The 16,499-nt window shown below is 39.5% G+C and overlaps 3 protein-coding genes and 1 non-coding gene across 5 annotated transcripts in view; 1 reads left to right on the top strand and 3 right to left on the bottom strand.

The window, feature by feature from the left end:
- LOC113139603 (glypican-5-like) overlaps window positions 1-979 on the bottom strand; it is a 37,615-nt gene extending 36,636 nt beyond the window's left edge. Inside the window, exon 1 of the mRNA XM_026322901.1 lies at window positions 793-979. Within this exon, the coding sequence (XP_026178686.1) occupies window positions 793-967 (175 nt within the window). The 5' untranslated portion in view covers window positions 968-979. The remainder of the gene's footprint in view (window positions 1-792) is intronic.
- Window positions 980-2,454: 1,475 nt separating this feature from the next.
- trnam-cau (transfer RNA methionine (anticodon CAU)) lies at window positions 2,455-2,527 on the bottom strand. Its single transcript has one exon. It is a non-coding gene; the product is annotated as a tRNA-Met (tRNA).
- Window positions 2,528-2,872: 345 nt separating this feature from the next.
- Window positions 2,873-8,643, top strand: nasp (nuclear autoantigenic sperm protein (histone-binding)). Of its 2 annotated transcripts, XM_026323822.1 has the most exons (15): window positions 2,873-3,054; window positions 3,440-3,481; window positions 3,613-3,726; window positions 3,919-3,999; window positions 4,184-4,290; window positions 4,684-5,115; window positions 5,350-5,414; window positions 5,498-5,568; window positions 6,051-6,124; window positions 6,509-6,697; window positions 6,895-7,067; window positions 7,311-7,391; window positions 7,507-7,581; window positions 8,030-8,161; window positions 8,430-8,643. In XM_026323822.1, the coding sequence occupies exons 1-15, from the start codon at window positions 3,017-3,019 to the stop codon at window positions 8,466-8,468; spliced, it is 1,713 nt and encodes a 570-aa protein (XP_026179607.1). In that variant the 5' UTR covers window positions 2,873-3,016; the 3' UTR covers window positions 8,469-8,643. The 2 variants fall into 2 exon arrangements, with proteins under 2 accessions (XP_026179607.1, XP_026179606.1); XM_026323821.2 differs by lacking the exon at window positions 4,684-5,115 and having other exon boundaries at window positions 2,879-3,054.
- Window positions 8,644-9,130: 487 nt separating this feature from the next.
- On the bottom strand, window positions 9,131-15,770 carry ccdc17 (coiled-coil domain containing 17). Its single transcript, XM_026322902.1, has 15 exons — window positions 15,322-15,770; window positions 14,449-14,574; window positions 13,982-14,050; window positions 13,542-13,665; window positions 13,089-13,227; window positions 12,514-12,627; window positions 12,226-12,359; window positions 11,914-12,036; window positions 11,267-11,442; window positions 11,053-11,138; window positions 10,716-10,925; window positions 10,106-10,241; window positions 9,766-9,852; window positions 9,441-9,551; window positions 9,131-9,295 (listed from the first exon to the last, which is right to left on the bottom strand). The coding sequence occupies exons 1-15, from the start codon at window positions 15,529-15,531 to the stop codon at window positions 9,131-9,133; spliced, it is 2,010 nt and encodes a 669-aa protein (XP_026178687.1). The 5' UTR covers window positions 15,532-15,770.
- Between the last annotated feature and the right edge of the window lie 729 nt (window positions 15,771-16,499).

Below are 16,499 nucleotides of genomic sequence, written 5' to 3'. Positions count from 1 at the left end.
TAAGCCATGTTGTGGCACACTGATGAGCCTTTCTTTTTGGAAATTGGCCCTGCATTTCCAAGGCTAAGGGGCCAAACATTTGTGGCCTCTTTCCATTATAGTGATTTCAGGAGGAAAACATATGGAAAACAGAGCAATTATTTTAAATATTTGTCATGCTCAGCTGGTAAATATTAATATGTATGATAATCATCAGCATCAAGATCACGCAACATTTACACTCAATTCTACTTTATCCATAAAGATCTTCATGGTGTTTTTTATATGCTGTGGTTTGGAGTGACCTTAAGTGTCTTCAGTGATGAAGTATTTACATCCTTTTTACTACGGTGAGAAAGACTTTGCAACAATACTGCAAGTAAAAGTCCTGTATCCAAATCTCACATCACTAAAAGTATGAGTAGTATCAGTAAAAAAATGTAGTTAAAATATCAAAAATAAAAACAATAAAAGTCATATCTGTGTCACATTATTGGACTAGTATTACCTTATTGCTGCGTTAATATGCAAACAACTTTCTGATGGAGCGGATTATTTTTAATTCATAACAGTGAATATTTTTTGTTTAAAATCTGCAAAGTAACAAGTACACAGGCGAGATAATAAGGTACAAAATCTGCCTTAGGAATGTATTATGGTAAAAGTATAAAGAAGCATACAATGGAAATACTGAATCAAAGTAGAAGTAGCTCAGAATTACATGGAAGTACACTGCTTCAGCACATGTTGATTCATGATCCTTTGTAAGTCTCCTACAATTTCTACAATGACGTTTCCAGGGAGCTGACTGACCTGTTCTCGGTCTGTCTGGCACCAGCTCCACCGGGCCTATTTGGCGCATCATGTAGGCTGTCTTCACCTCATGACAGCTGTCCGCATCGGCTGATCTGCAGCCAGCCAGGAGAAAAACAAAGTACAGAAAAATCACCCAGAACAAGTCCACGTTTTGTAAGGCAGCACGGACCATCGCAACATCTCAGTCAGAAGATAGAGTCTGTGTGACCAATGTGAATTGCTACAAGTCTCGTACGGTGCAGTGTGACCGAAAACTTCATCTGCAGCCACTGAGTGTGTCTGTAGCCCACTGCCGGGCTGAGCGCCCCCCTTTCTTTCCGACTCTCTCACTCACTTCAGCTCAATTACTTAATTGACAAGTGCGCTCAAAATGCTGCATTTCGTTTTCTCGTTATATTCACAAAAACTCACTAGGCTACAGCTAAGACACAACACAAAAAGATAATATCTGTCACTAACAGTCACAAAGAAAGAGATTCACCCACATTTTACTAAACTATAGGGTCATTTATTTTTAGTTGTCGTTGTTTATCTCTCATTTTAAAGCAGCTGCTTCCACAAATTGGATCCATTAAACTTGACTGATTTTTGTGAAGTGGAATCGGGGAGATACGATTTAAAAAGACGGACATGGGCGCCACCTTCTGGTTACTTTGGGTTATAGCAGAGTCCACCAGCCCATGATTATAATAAAACATGCATATAAATGCATAGTCCCTCCTGCATAGATGAACTATTGTCATTAATTCTATAGGATGAGTAAAGTTATTGTTGGCTAAAACAGCATCCAGTGGTGGAGAAGGTATAAAGTCATTGGAACTTGAACATGTTGCTTAAGTAAAAGTAGGCCTATAATAAGACATTATTTAAACTATATACTATTGTTATTTGATATAATGAGATTATCATCGGTCATGCATGTGTGTTGCTGTTGTAAGTGGTTAAAGTAATTAGTATTAGTATAGTATTTTAATATAAACTGCAACTAATAATTTTCTGAATGAAAATGTAATTAATGTTTTATCATTTTCTAAATCAGCTAACTACCTACTTGTTTAGAGTAAAAGTTTGGTATTTTTTTCTGAAAAGAGTGGTACAAGCTTTTAAACCTAACTATAGTGATTTAAATAATTTAATGTTAAAGAAACGAAGGTAATGCTTGCATTTGAGAAGATGGAATATTTTGTTTTTGCATAAAAATGACTTCAACGATTACCATAATTGATGCAAATTCTCTTTCTGCGCACTCATGTGTTGCTAGCTTGTTCTATCGGTTAGCTAAGACAGAAACTCGACGAAGTTGTGCCTTAATACAGGAGCTTACTATTTTCTGTCTTCAATATTATAAAAAAGTAGATTTCCTTCGATGTTACCCCAACCAAGAGGTCTAATGAAGGTAGGTTTTCCAACATACGACTAAACTGCAGCTGATTAACATTAGCTAACCTTAGCTAGGTTAGCCTAACGTTAATAGGAGAACTTGTGAAGTCCTTTTGCAACCAAATCGACAGATGCTAACGTTAGTTTATGGAAGGAAACATAAGATAAAGTTTAATAGTCCAACAGGGCAAATTTAGTGCTTTGTGTAAAATTCAAGCGTGGTATTTTGCAGTGTCTTTCTAAAGCAGTATTGTTACAACCTTTAGGAAAAAAAGAAAGTGCCCCGTGTGAGGCTCGAACTCACGACCTTCAGATTATGAGACTGACGCGCTGCCAACTGCGCCAACGAGGCTCCTCGAATGCATCCTGACGTCATATTTTCTTTTAAAGTGATACAAGCCCCAGTTCTGCACCCGGTTTCAAGGACTGTTCAAGGACAGATTTCGCTTAGCATAAAGAAGCATTCAACCATTTTGCTGAGTGGCAGAAAATCACAATCAATGGTCAACTCTTGTTTCAAGATGTAATTAAAAACTGTCACTATTATCAACTCTCTTTCTTAATTATAGTTACATACTCCCCCTGCTACGGTTACTGAAAAGACAGAAAACTGCTTAGTGAGCTGGTTTGAAGCCACACGGTCAGTGAATGCATCATGATATTGGCCTCGGCCCCTTTAACTTCAATCTCCCGCGTTCCCAGTTAAGCGGAAATAGGAAGCCTTCTTTTCTCTATTTAAGCGCGCCAACAAAGACTATCACAGGAGGTTTATCTGTACTTGTTTACTGCGCGTTACTTCGTTTGTTTTTGTCCTCCTTGTCTTCAATATTGTCCTAACAAGATGCCGGAAGAAACGCCTACCGCCTCTAGCTCTGAGAGGTAAGAGTCGCTCATAATTTCTCATTATAGTTACTGTAACCTGGGCTGGGAAAGCGCAGCTAGCTAACCTTTAGCTTCATAACGCGGTTAACGGGGACGATCTTGTGTGTTTGGCGTTGGTTGCTCGATATTGAGAGTGTGCAAACGTGCAACCAGTGACTATTAAAGAAACAGGCTCGTTGTCTATACTTAATGAAGGCCGCTAACGAACATCACCGTCAACTGTCAAGCTTGTTGGCTAACAGTGCTAACAACAGTAGTTAAAGGGTTAGCTAAACATCCCCGGACGTAATACTGCAGTAAAAATTAGTTCAGGTGTTCACTTGAGTATAAGTTCAGGTGACTTGAATTGACATTGACCTAATTTTAACTTGAACTTTTGCAGTGTGGAGGAGAAGCCGTGCTCATCAGCAGCTGTAGCAGACAGGTGAGTCTATAATAAGCTCCATCTCCCCATTGTTAAATCACATAGGTATCCTTTTTTTTTTTAATTTCAAAATGATTATCAATGTCAACATCAGCGAGTCTTAAGCAATACTTGATTTATTTTCCACGCAGCTCTGTTGATGTCATGGAGGAGGCGAAGAAACTGATTGGCACAGGGAACAGGCATCTAGTGATGGGAGATGTTGTTTCTGCTGTCAGTGTTTTCCAGGATGCCTGCGGCATGCTGTGAGTACTGTCAGTGACTCAGAACAGACATTAATGTAAACAGCTAATATCAATGTGTATGCATAAAAGTGGCCGCTCACTTTGATGTATGTCTAGATGTGAGTTTCGGTGTGTGCATTCCGGTTGTAGGAATTTGACGCAACGTTAAGTTGTACTCTGACCCTCTTTAACAACACCTGCTTTTTCTGTCAGGGCTGCAAAGTATGGTGACACTGCAGAGGAGTGTGGTGAGGCTTTCTTCCTTTGTGGGAAGTCCCTCCTGGAACTTGCTAGGTTAGTTAACTTAAATTGGTAACCTTGGTAGCCTATTTATATATTATTAAAATTGCTCAAGACAAGAATTTAGTGTAAAGTCTTAATGGATTGGGAGACCTGGTCTTTTTTTTTTTTTTTTTTTTCTTTTTTGGTTTTTTTTTTTTTTTTGGTTTTTTTTTGTTTGTTTGTTTGTTTTGATTAGGATGGAGAACAGTGTCCTTGGTAATGCCCTGGAGGGAATCCCAGAAGAGTCTGAGGAAGAGGAGCAGCCTGACAACTCAAATATTGAGAGTGCCAACAATCTTGATGGTATGCATTGTAAGAATTTCCAATTATGCTTTCCATACAGTTGCCTGATTAAGGGGCCAAGATTGTTAGACAAATGACTTTGACAGCTTCCTACTTGTATAATAATTCTACCTTTGATTATGATTTCTGCATATAAAAATAATGTTTTCTTATAGGAAAAATTTCAGAACTGTCAGTCATATTATCAAACACCAACTCTCAAAATAAGGTCTAAAGAAGCATGGCTTCCTACACTGAGCTTTTTTTTTTTTTTTTAAATTTATGCATTTTAAAAGCAGAACTTATTGATCAGCATGGCTCACTTTCATCATTTGGCACAATGCCTATAGTAATTATAGTGCACAACATTTTAATATTTATTGAGAGATTGTTCCTTGTGTGACACTGGTGCAGAAAAAGCTAGAGATGAGCTACGAAAGCAGGTGTATGAGGCAATGGCTGCGGAGCAAAAGACTGAGCCAGTTGGCAGCCATATTAAAGCCGAAGATCCAATGAGCATTGCAGACATGAAAAAAGAAAATGGTGTGAAGTCCCAGGGCGAAGCTGTGACTGGATCAGAGAATCCCTCAGATTCTATTGTGAACTTGGAAGAGGGGAACTCAGGCCAGGAGGCTGATGTGAATGGAGCTGAGCTGAGCCCAGCTGCTCTTGTGAACATTAAGGTGGAAAGTCCTGCTAGTTCTTCTGAAAAGGAAACTGTAAGAGAGGAGAAGATGGAAGATACAAAAGAGCAGAATGGCGATGTGACTGAGGCAAAGCCAGAGGAAGGAAAAGATGAGCAGTCTGAGCCAGAGGCTGAGCAGGACAAGGAGGAATCAGAGGGCAGTAAATGTGTGAACACGAAACACTGGTGTGGATGGGTTGAGCACAAAGTTGGGATTTCTTGATAATAAAATGTCAACATTAATAAACAGGTGAATGGGAACTTACTGGGGCATGCGCTTATGGCACTTTGAGGAATTATCTCTCTTTTGTACATTTGGCATCAGCTTCTGGTACATTTTGTACAAAAAATGAAAGCTCTGTAAATGTGTAAATGTCATCCTGATGCTTCCACAGATGACGATGATGATGATGAAGAAGATGAAGACGATGAGGATGAAGAGAAAAATGGACAGGATAAAGTGAGTCCTATACTTAGAAGTCCCTTGGAAACAATTTAGGTCTTTTTTTAAAAAAAAAAAAAAGTGCTTTTTCTGCTTCTCAGGAAGAGGATGAAGTTGGCAACCTGCAGTTGGCATGGGAGATGCTGGAAGTGGCTAAAGTCATCTACACAAGGTAATGACAACACTAAGATGTTGTTGAATAAGAACAATAGCACAAAACTGTCATTGACATTTAAGTACCAAACCTTTATAATGTACATACTGTATTCAAAGTAGCTTACTTCAAAATGAGAGTTTGGTGACCTCAAAAGGTATCCCTGTTCCTGGATAGATGGATGGATGCATCACCCTGCAGTGTTTTTTCAGTGTCTTGTTGCTGTTCTTTTCTCTCCTGTCCTCTCACTGCAACCAGTCAAGGCTGGAGTTTCTTCACTGAAAATTAGTTTTTCTCTGCCTAGTGGCCAACTTTGCTCAGAAGAGCTTTGTTGGGGTTTTATGTAAAATGCCTTTTTTTTTTGTTTGTTTTTTTTTGTTTTTGTTTTTTTTCCTTTGACTGATTTGGTACTATTTTTTAAAAAAAAAAAAAAGCTAGATGTCAGTGTGAATAATGGCAAGGTAACATTTCCACACAGTTTATCTGATTCATTCCCACAGAAAGGAAAGCAAAGATGGCCAGCTGATGGCAGCCCAAGCCTATCTGAAGCTTGGAGAAGTCAGTGCTGAATCAGGTAAATTTGCAGCAGCGGACTGGTTTCCTGAATGGACTTGATATTTCACATGATAGCCCATTTTTTTCCCTCGCTCTGAATTAAGCACATCTGTAACTTGTAAAACCTTAGTGGTGCAGTAATTTTGTTCCTCTCTAATGGCTGCTGCCTGTCTGGAGCCTTCACTGTTTTGCAATTTGTAATCAAATGATACAAACATGTCATGTTTGTATAGGGGGTCTAATAAGTTGCACAGTAAACATTCACCAGACCACTGCCATGAACATTATAATTGTTGTCATTGACTATTTTAATCTTGCTTTTATTCACCACTAGAGTGGCAACTAGTAGCATTGTCTCATCAAATGCTGTAGCAGTTTAGCAGAGTTTAATATATTTTGCTAGGTAACTACCCTCAGGCGCTGGAAGACTTCCAGGAGTGTCTCGCCCTGCAGCTGAAGCATTTGCCTTCCCACAGTCGTCTTCTGGCTGAGACCCACTACCACGTCGCCACCACACTGTGCTACATGGATCAGTACAGCCAGGCCATCCAGCACTACAACAGCTCCATAAAAGTCATTGAGACACGCCTGGGTAAGATTTTCTTTGTTGGAAGACCAGAGTTTCAGCACTTTGGCCTTGTGCATGTGAACCTCAGTAGTTAATCATTTGTACATAAAAATTGGACAACTAACCATTGGAGGAGTGAGCTATATATGTACATTGATTGAACACAATGGCAAACATCTGGGACTGTGTTAAATGTCATGTTTTTCTTGTGATGTGTATAGCCATGTTGCAGGAGGTGATAGATGCGGCAGAGGAAGCAGATGCTGCATCTGAGGAGAAGAATGAGATGGAAGAGCTAAAGCAGCTTCTGCCTGAAATCAGGGAAAAAGTGGAAGATGCTAAAGAAAGCCAGAGAACAGCCAGCGCTGCCTCCCAGGCTATCCAACAAACACTAGTGGGTACACAGAACACAAAGCAGCTATATAAACTGTAAGGCTGGAAAATCAAACGGGGGATAAAATTTTCAGGTTTAATGAACATGAAAGTTGTTTCATGTCTTATGTCTTGCAAGGCCTCATGCTGCTGGTATTTACTAGTCTAAAATCCACCTAGAGGGTAATTGTGATTTTTTTTTTTTTTTTTTTAATTCTTAAATGAATAAATTGACAACTTTTGGGCCCTGGCTAACTTCTTGTAGGGTGGTGCCTCAACCTCATCAGCATTCCTATGTGAAAATGGGGGCCCTTCATCATCCTCAGCATTTGCAACAGCTACCCAGGTAAAAACCTTGAGAGATTAATTCATGTTGGACAAAAAGTATGACCTCATGAAAACAGATGTTTTAAGATCTGTGCCTTCATGCAAAGCAATCAAACCTAACTATTCTGTTTCAGATTCCTGTTAAATCATCTGACAGTGCATCGTCTTCCAAAGCAGTCTCAGACATTTCTCATCTCGTCAGGAAAAAGGTGGAGCCCACTTTATGATTTAAGATCACAGGCCACAGTCACCCTAAATGTGATGATGTCCCAGTTCTCACTGGGAACAATAAAAGCTCCAGTCTAACTTTTTGTGGCTGTAATCACCTGTGATTTGTGCCTGTTTGCTTTGGTTTTCTTGGCTATGCCGTTATTGCTTTCTGCAAATGCCCTAAGCTGGTGTGCTGTGGCTTTTGTGCCCCGTGCTGTGGTTGAAGTGTGACTTGTGCTGGCTACCGTAGCGTAGCTGTGGCATGTGCATGTGTGTAGGTGATTGTTTTGGTAGAGCTTAATGCTTGAAATCAAGCTTTGATATGGGCCGATGTGTGTTCGTGACAATGATAGTTCCTTTAGTGTGAAGTTTCGGTTTTCCTACAGTTGTACAGAGTCCTTCAGTCTTCTCTTCCTCCCCCTTTGTCCTGGTTTTGTTTCTACACAGAGGAAACCAGAGGAGGAGAGCCCAGTAAAGGACACTGATGCTAAACAAGCGAAACAGGAAGCTACAGTTAATGGCAACGGTGACTCTAGTGCCAGCAACGGCAGTGGAGTCCAGGAAGGAAAATCGCAGGAGGCGAGTGATAGGCTCATGTCATGACTTTGTTCTGCTTTGATGGAAGGGATAGCAGAACATACAGTAGTGACTACTTGAAAGTGGCCTGTGTTGGTGTTTCAGGCATATGTTTGTTTTTCCGGTTTTTCCGTAAGTTTAAGTTTGTTGTAAAAGCTAAGATGTTGCAGTCATCTTATATGGAAGGTTTTCACAGCTACAGCAATACCTACTTGGAGCCTTTTCTGCAGTTATGTTACATGATTTTATTTATTTATTTTTCCTCTTGTAGCCTGCTAACCAGTCAGCCCCCGTCAAGTCTTCAGCATGACCGGTCCACCTCTTGTTCCTGATCTCCAAAACCAGCACAGCATGCCTCTCCAACCCTTCGCCACCTTCAACAATTTGTTTTTGTAAATAAGATCCATTTTCATAGATTTGTCTGTCCAGTTTTGTATACTTGTAGTAAAAAAAAAAATAAAAGAATTTGCAGCAATAAACTAGAACATGCACAGTTGTTCAGTTGTTTAACCACACCACTTTGCCAAATTTTTTTTTTTTTTTTTTTTTGTGGGGAGGTTAAACAAAACTGTTTCACCAAAACTGTTACAGCCAAAGCCACAGGTGATACTGTCAAATGTAAATCTGCCAACATTCAGTGGTTTCATCATAAAACTGACTACATTTCTAGTTTTTCCAAGGTTTTAAAGGATAGCTGCACTGTAGGCTAAATAAGACTTTTGAAAACATTTCCACAGACATTTGGTTCTCACATTTTATTGAACATACAATTAGTGTAGTCTTAATTTGAACTGAATGTTAAATCCTCATCCTGTTTTCTAATGTGCTGCTACACATTCATCTGTTATACAACTGAAAGAAAGGGGAGCCCTTATTTACACTTGCACAGAGTAATCAAAAGTTCGTATGAGCTGTTAAGATAGCTGAATAGCAATTGTTGGGGAATTTTTTTTTTTTTTTTTTTTTCCCTATTTATTTCTGACTGGCTTCATCTGAGGGTGGAGGCCGTCCCTTTGGCTCAATGAAAGGCAGCAGCAAGGAAAGACGATCTACACCTGTGGGCTCTCGCACCAAACCTGGCAGAACTACATTTACATACGAAGAGAGGACACCTGTGTTGACAGAAGGTACAATGCCCTCACCACATTTTAAAAAATCAAGCTTACAACTGTTTCCAGTAAACAGGAAAATATGCTAACCCAATAATTCAATGCACTATGGGGTTTTATTGTGAAAGCCTTCAACTTTATACTAGTTCACTGATTTTTTTAAAACAAACTACCACAGCTGGATATTTGTAGAGCCTGGTGCAGGTGGGATCAGGCTTCGCCAAAGACTGCGCATCCCCATCTCGACCGTTGACCAAACGTATGCACACCTCCATGTTGCCAACCTTAGGTTTACAGAAACACAAGAGTGGCATAAAATCAGCTACCATGGTTTACTTCATATTCAAAAATGCCATATAACCCATATAAAGCCACTCTGTGACTAAAACATCTCAAATGCACATAGATAAAGGGCAGTGCTGATTATGAAGATACTGCTACTGTACAGGAATTTGAACATGATAAATCAGGTAAACTGAACTGTGAAGGTCTTTATACCTGAGGTATTGTGTTGAGCTGGACAAGGCTTAAGGTGGGTCTAATAGGCAGACTGCGCACTGGCATCTTCCAGTAGCCACTACGGAGCTGTTAGTACAGAGAAAAGGTTAAAATCTCAGCTGAAAACAACATAGTATCACTGTCCAAGTGAAAATTGCAGATAATACTGCAGTTTGCAAATTAGAGGCCAGTTTTACTCAGGTATTCCAGTCTAAATGAGGTATAACTGTCCAGTTAACAGAAGACTGGAGCATTACAGTAGCACCAATTATGGATAGTGTTGAACTAATTTCCAAAGCAGTATCTGAAGTATCACAAGTCACTGAATATGCAGGTAGACCTGGTTATACTCATCGAATAGTTCCAGTTGTGTCCAGCCACAGGACACCAGTTTGAAGTCCTCCAGGTTAGAAACATGCAGATCTCCTACTGCCTGCACCTCAACCACCAGGCAGAGGGAGGGTGATGGATGGGTCCTACAGAAGAGGAAGGATAATATTACATTTATGTACCTACCTATAGAAAGTGTAACACATTACCTACAGTTACATTCCAATATTCTGTAACCTGACCTCCTTTTTTCAGGAACAGAAATTACTTTGTGTATACTTCCTTGAAATAATGGTGTGTTGATTTCCTACTCTCTGTTTGTATTTATACTGTATTGTGACAACAATTCAATTAACTGTTCATTTTTAGGAGAATGAACATGTCATTTTTGGACACAGAGATTTGATGCTTTTTTTTTTTAATTTTTTTAACTTTTTTTTACTTTTTCCCTATTGAGAACTGTGTCTCCTTCCCTTGTAGACATTTTAGGTACTGCTCACTTTTTTTCTGAACTCTATTTAGCTTGCTCTTGAGAAATTTTAAATCAGTCATCTTTTCTTCTTTTCTGTAGATGATAATTACAGTGGAATTACTGTTCCTCCCTAGGTGGGGCCCCCTACCTGAGTACAGGCAGTTTGACAGACAAAAGTGCATAGTTTTCCAGGCTGTGGAGATAAGGCGGGGACGCTCCTGTCAGACATTGGACAGGGGACGTCGGAGTCAGCGTTCCCACTTCATGACTGTCTGAGTAAAGAGCTGCCACCAGACGCAACGCCTTCTGAGAGACATCAACTCCAGTCACCAGGTCAAAGAAAACTACAAATCCAGCTCTGAAACACCAGAGGATGATATTAACTCCATGTTAATTGGTTTGATGTGTAAGTATGAATTCAGACATGTTAATGGATGGCTTAATGTATTGTAAATATACAATGTGGATGTTGTAGGCAAACTGACACAGGATCATATGGGGCTGGGCCCAGAGAGTCCACGGGGTCCATCATGCATCTTCCTAATGGAGAAGGGGAGGCCCTCAATGGGAGCTGAAAGATTTTTATTCAGGCATGACAAACACTATAAGTAAATAAATATTAAACAGTCATTGACCTAGGGACTCAAAATGGCTGCCCAAAATTAAAACCAGACGTCTCAAAGATTGTGAACTGTATACCAGCGACAGAGGTGCATGTATGTGAGACTTGGCCTGGCGTGGGAATGGATGGGGAGGTAGAGGATGAGGTCTGCGGGGCTTCTGAGCTTCTTTGCTTTTCTCCATCTCTGCCTGTAGACCAGTAATCTGCTGCAGGGTATCCATTTGAATCAGCTCAAGCTCAGCTGTCAACGCTGCTGGAGAAGTGACAAAAATATCCCCATTGACAGCAGATCTGTGTAGCTGTTATACTGACCCAGGTGTGTTTTCTAATGTGCAGTATTTAGTTTACACAGATCTGGGAGCTTCCATGTATTTAATTAGCCCTAGACTTAAATGTCAAAGCTTTGTCCTAATTCCACAGGTTGGCCGATCTTAATGTGTTTGTTGACCCCTGCAATGAGCAGTTTGGCATTTCTGGCTTTTAGTAAAACGTCTAGACAACTACTGGGTGGGTTCCCATGAAATTAGATAGCCATGTTGCTCAGAGGATGAATATTATTTTCTTTGGTGAGTCCCACCAGCAGGTTAAAGTTCCCACTCATCCTGCAAAATATCTCAAGACATGAATTTTGAGAACGATGATCATGTCTCCCTTGGGATGAACAAATGACATTGGTTTGTTAGAAAAATACGAACTTTGTGCTTTATTCTGATGACTGTCCAACCTTCATAGTCATGGTGTCTGCCCCTGGCCAGCTGGATCCTGAGGATCTCCTCTTCCAGTCTCTGGTTCTCCTGCTCCACAGCCAGCAGCTCCCAGCTCAGACTCCTCCGAGGAGACTTTATCTCTGGACACAGGGACAACAGCGTTGATGTGTCTCTGGGCCAAATCTGAATCATTATTTTTGTTGCTCATACACCAAATTGAGTGTGTATGTTTTGGAAATTAGTTTTTAGGCTGGAAAAATCAATCCCTGTAGCCTAAACTAAAAGTCTCCACTGAGCACAGCTGTGTTTCAAATCACACTGATTCTTACTCTTCTTCTTGGCCTTGGTGGTGGCTGTTGGTTGATTCTTCTCCAGACTTTGGGCTTCTGCCTGCAGGTCAATCATCTGTGCCACAATAGATGGATCTGACCCACCTGACTGCATGTATGCCTGTCGCAGGGCTCTGCAACAAAGAAACTTGATTCACACTCATGTATGTGGCAGCTCATTACAACAAAGTCAGTCACATGTTAATTGTGCTTATTGGTAATCAGTCAAATAGTGAAATCTGCATTTTCCCTCTTAATTGTATATTTATTGAAAATTTCAGCATGTACCTAATTTGTGTAGAAAGAGGGCCATCTACAGAAATGAGCTCCAAATTGTGATGATAGATCTTTTCATTCTTGTGTGGACCTGTCTCATTGGCAGGTGCAGAGACCTGTTGCTCGCTAAAAAGAAAACAAAACAGGGAGAGGATCAATTATATGAAATCAAATTGTTGCACATATGGAAAGTTTCCCAGTGATTCACAATAAAGAAGCTCAGTATATTCTACAATAAGGAACTACCCAGGCATAATGAAATACATAATTATTGCTTTGAGTCATCCATCAGCGAGAGTTTTTCTCCGTTACATTTTAAAAGAAAATAAGTGTATTTTACAGCTATAGTTATTTTGCAGATTAAAATATATTTGAAAATAATCTGATGGAGATGGTGATCTGAATGCAAAGAGCAATATATTTACAAAAAGTAGAGTTAAACTCTACTACTACCACCCTTTTTATAAATGATGTGTAAGTCAAAAATGTGGCATAGATGACTACCTTTACTCATCAGGCTATGGCTTTGTTTGCTTTCATAAAACATCTAATCTAGTGTACACTGATGCTTACACATAAACACTTACTGTAATGTCTGGAGATGTTCCGCAAGGTGTTGCAGTGTTTCCTCATTTCTCTGCTCCTGCTCTCTGAGCTCCATCAGCAGAATCTCCAGGTGAGTTGTGCTGCTCTGCTCAGACAGGACACTTACCTGATGGGCCAACTCTAACACACACACACACACACACACACAAGAGGACTTTACATTGACTGGAGACTTACCCCAACCTAAGCCATAATGAGTACTTGCCTTACCGCAGCCTTACCCTAATCTTAACCTAAACCTAACCTTAAACCAATGGATGTGTTGAGTTTATCTGTAAACTGCCTTGAGATGATTGTGATTTGGTGCTATACAAATAAATTGATTTTAATTGAATTTGAAAATGATAAATTCTCAGCATAGAATATGATACAAGGCCAAATGAAAGATACTTGGCCTGCAAGGTCTTAAACACATCTCGGAGTTTGTCCCTCACCATCTCTTTGTTGCTCCAGCTGCTGGTTGTGAGCATGTATCAGGGCCAGTTGGTGCTCATGGACTGCTGCCATTTCCCTCATATGCTTCAGTTTCTCACTGTGACCCAGCTTATGCCTGTTCACCTAGAGATAATGTTTATAAATGGAAAGATTTATGCACAGCGCTGGATCTTAAACCTTAAATGTTAACCCTGGACCAAAAGGATTAATCTATGTCACCCAGAAATCCAGCGTCATTAAAAAGTACTCTTTCCCTGAGTCTTCACTCACTGACCTGTGACTCACTCTGTCACCATGGGTTGATGACACAATCTTTTCATAAAGAGTTTAATGAAACAGAAAAAAATGTGAGCACTTATATCACCTTGTATTCTTGAAACTTACCAAGAAAGGGGCTAAAGAAAAAAGGGTAGAGTGTAAGAAATAAAACTGAATCCACCTCTGTATCTGTGATTCCCTTTGACCAGTTTGGCAGATTTTGTTCAATGGACATCCTCAACTTGTGAAACTGAAAATTAGAGAGAAATTATGTTGTATTCCAGAGTATAATTTATACCCAATCATGAATTTGAATATATTTTAAACCCTTATATAAAATAACCCATACATGCAAGCACATATTTATGTGCTTTTATTTATTCAAATTGCTTTTCTGGTGTGTTTTGACTCATGATATTCAAATAGGAAATTTTAATCAAAGACCATGAAATGCCTACAAAATGCGGCAGTGAAGTGTTTATCACAGTAAGGTTCACATGAAGGTTGATCACCACAATGCAAAATTTAGAGGAGGACTATAAGCAGTATTGGCTCAGCGGGAATTAACAATGGCTGGATGAAACTGCTTCACATGTTGACAGAGTAGTACTGTTGTAGGATGGATGGTTCGTGCAGTGGTTGTTTTACCTCATCGGTGAGAATTTGCAGAGCACTGTTTGTCTGACTGGCCATTGGTTTGTCTTCTGTTCTTCCTGACTTTGGCTCAGCGTCAACACTCCTCCACCTGCCGATGTTCCTTGGCTGATTTCTTATCTTCATGCACAAGAAAAGCATTTTTTGTGTGATAAAGAAAATGTCCTAAAACCGAACTCACTCATGTCATCTATTTTTTTGGCCACTGAGATACTGCACAAGCATACAACTGTCAGTTTCAGGTTGTCAGATACACCCATAAACTAAAAGCAATTTAATACTGCAGCCCTGAAATAAATCTAATCTTTTGGAGCTCCCATTATTTAATTTTGTTAGAGATATGTTGAATCAGCCTTATGGTAATTTTTTTCTGACAGTTAAAGGTGCAGTTGGACTGAAGCGTATTGTATTTATAGTTTTGTTTTTCTTTTTTTAATCCAAAATACATGGGTCACAGATTTTTTAGGTTTGTAGGTGAGGGTTTTAAATAATCTAGGTAAAATTGAATTATATAATAGTTTTTGCAATCAAAACAATATAATGTATTTACTATATGTATAAAATGTCCTAGAAGGGCACAATCATGTCAGTTTGTTTTTACTTTCTCTTGCCAGAAGCTATTTCCACAGCAACAATTGTCATAGTTACAGTAAATTCACGTCAATATTTTAAGGCTCCTAACAAATAAAGTTTCTTGTGCATCTATTATGAGAATCAGCCTCTAAATCACTTGTGTGTAACAATGTCCAGTTAGTGCAGATAATTGAATTGTTCCTCACATCACGTTAATTGTTTTCATGGTTTTCTTACAGAGCAGAATCACATCAGTAACTTACTACTAACCTTTTAACCTGTTGACTTACTTACCTGAACAAGATCAGGGGTTCTCATTTGTTTAGGGTCCATGCCTCCAGCATTGTTTCTCATGACAGTTTCAGAGGTGTGTCTTTGCACCCGAATGCTCCCAATCTCGCTCCCAATCTCACTCCCAATGCAGAACAGTGCTTTATGTTTCTCGAGCAGGCTGGTGGAGTGAAACACCATGTTACAGTCTCCACAGATTAACCCCTTCTCCATCTGTTATCAAAGCTGGTGAGCCAAACAGAGCTGCAGAAAGATGTTGGGACGAAGGTGGAATAAAATATGGTTAGCTTTTTAAAAGCAACCCATACAGTGGATTTCTCTTAGAGCGCCACATTTAAATGAAGTAAACGCAACAATATTAAGTCCCAAAAAGTTGCAAAGATGATTCTATATATAGTCCTGTTAAGGAATTATTCAAAATTACGTAGAAGCATCAGTGAATTTAAAGCCTGTAAAACATGTTTGGTGTTTTCCTTAACTACATAGTAACTGGCTCCCATGTTTGTTGGTAACTGTCACCATGCTACAGACTTTGTTGTAGGGATGAGGTGAAAACCATGCAACTTCATTTTTTTCTTTTTAAAACAATGGCAGCATTAGTTACACATGAATAACAAAAGGCCATGTTTTTAGGCTGCACCCAAAGAACAGAGCTGAACTGATTTTATTAAAAAAATAATAATAATAATGTGAGGTGATGTATTATTCGAAATGCAACACCAGCAGCGGGAGACGATGTCAGACTCTGGATTTTGTTAAAGAACTAATGGTGCATGTCACCATATTCCATCTCCATCCATCCTAAACATAAAACCAGAGGATTTATCTTTATTATTGAGTGCTGATACCCACTGTAACTGTTTTTGTCACATCAGAAATGTAGTCCTCCAATTCCTAGCTTTATGAGGGGGGCTCACTCAGATGTCTATTTACAAGGATTAACAACAATCCCATGTGTTATGAGCTGAGTGCAGTACATATCCAGCTGTATGCAGTTGCTCAGTTATTCTGCTCCATTCACATTAAGCTAACACAGCCCATATGTTTTCTTCTGTCTATCCGAATATTCATAACATGCCTTTTGTTAATTTTCAGACTTTGTTATGTTTTCTCACCCTCGAATGAGCAGTCTGAGAGGCTGACTGCAGCTGTTTAGTGGAGGTCTGACTTTGAATTAATAT

The sequence above is a fragment of the Mastacembelus armatus genome, chromosome 4, assembly GCF_900324485.2.
Source record: "Mastacembelus armatus chromosome 4, fMasArm1.2, whole genome shotgun sequence".
In the NCBI taxonomy this organism is placed as follows: domain Eukaryota; kingdom Metazoa; phylum Chordata; class Actinopteri; order Synbranchiformes; family Mastacembelidae; genus Mastacembelus; species Mastacembelus armatus.
Note: the sequence above shows the minus strand (reverse complement) of the source record. Positions and strands in the feature narration are given on the sequence as shown.

Excerpts from the sequence above, each read along its gene's own strand:
- ccdc17 (XM_026322902.1), bottom strand. The coding sequence starts at position 15,531 with ATGGAGAAGGGGTTAATCTGTGGAGACTGTAACATGGTGTTTCACTCC. Across the intron at positions 12,360-12,513 it reads CCTCTTTCTACACAAATTAG|AGCCCTGCGACAGGCATACA; the intron begins GTACATGCTGAA and ends TCTTTGTTGCAG. Across the intron at positions 10,926-11,052 it reads CCAGCCCCATATGATCCTGT|AGCTGGATTTGTAGTTTTCT; the intron begins GTCAGTTTGCCT and ends CTGGTGTTTCAG.
- nasp (XM_026323822.1), top strand. The coding sequence starts at position 3,017 with ATGCCGGAAGAAACGCCTACCGCCTCTAGCTCTGAGAG. Across the intron at positions 6,698-6,894 it reads AGTCATTGAGACACGCCTGG|CCATGTTGCAGGAGGTGATA; the intron begins GTAAGATTTTCT and ends TGATGTGTATAG. Across the intron at positions 7,392-7,506 it reads CATTTGCAACAGCTACCCAG|ATTCCTGTTAAATCATCTGA; the intron begins GTAAAAACCTTG and ends ATTCTGTTTCAG.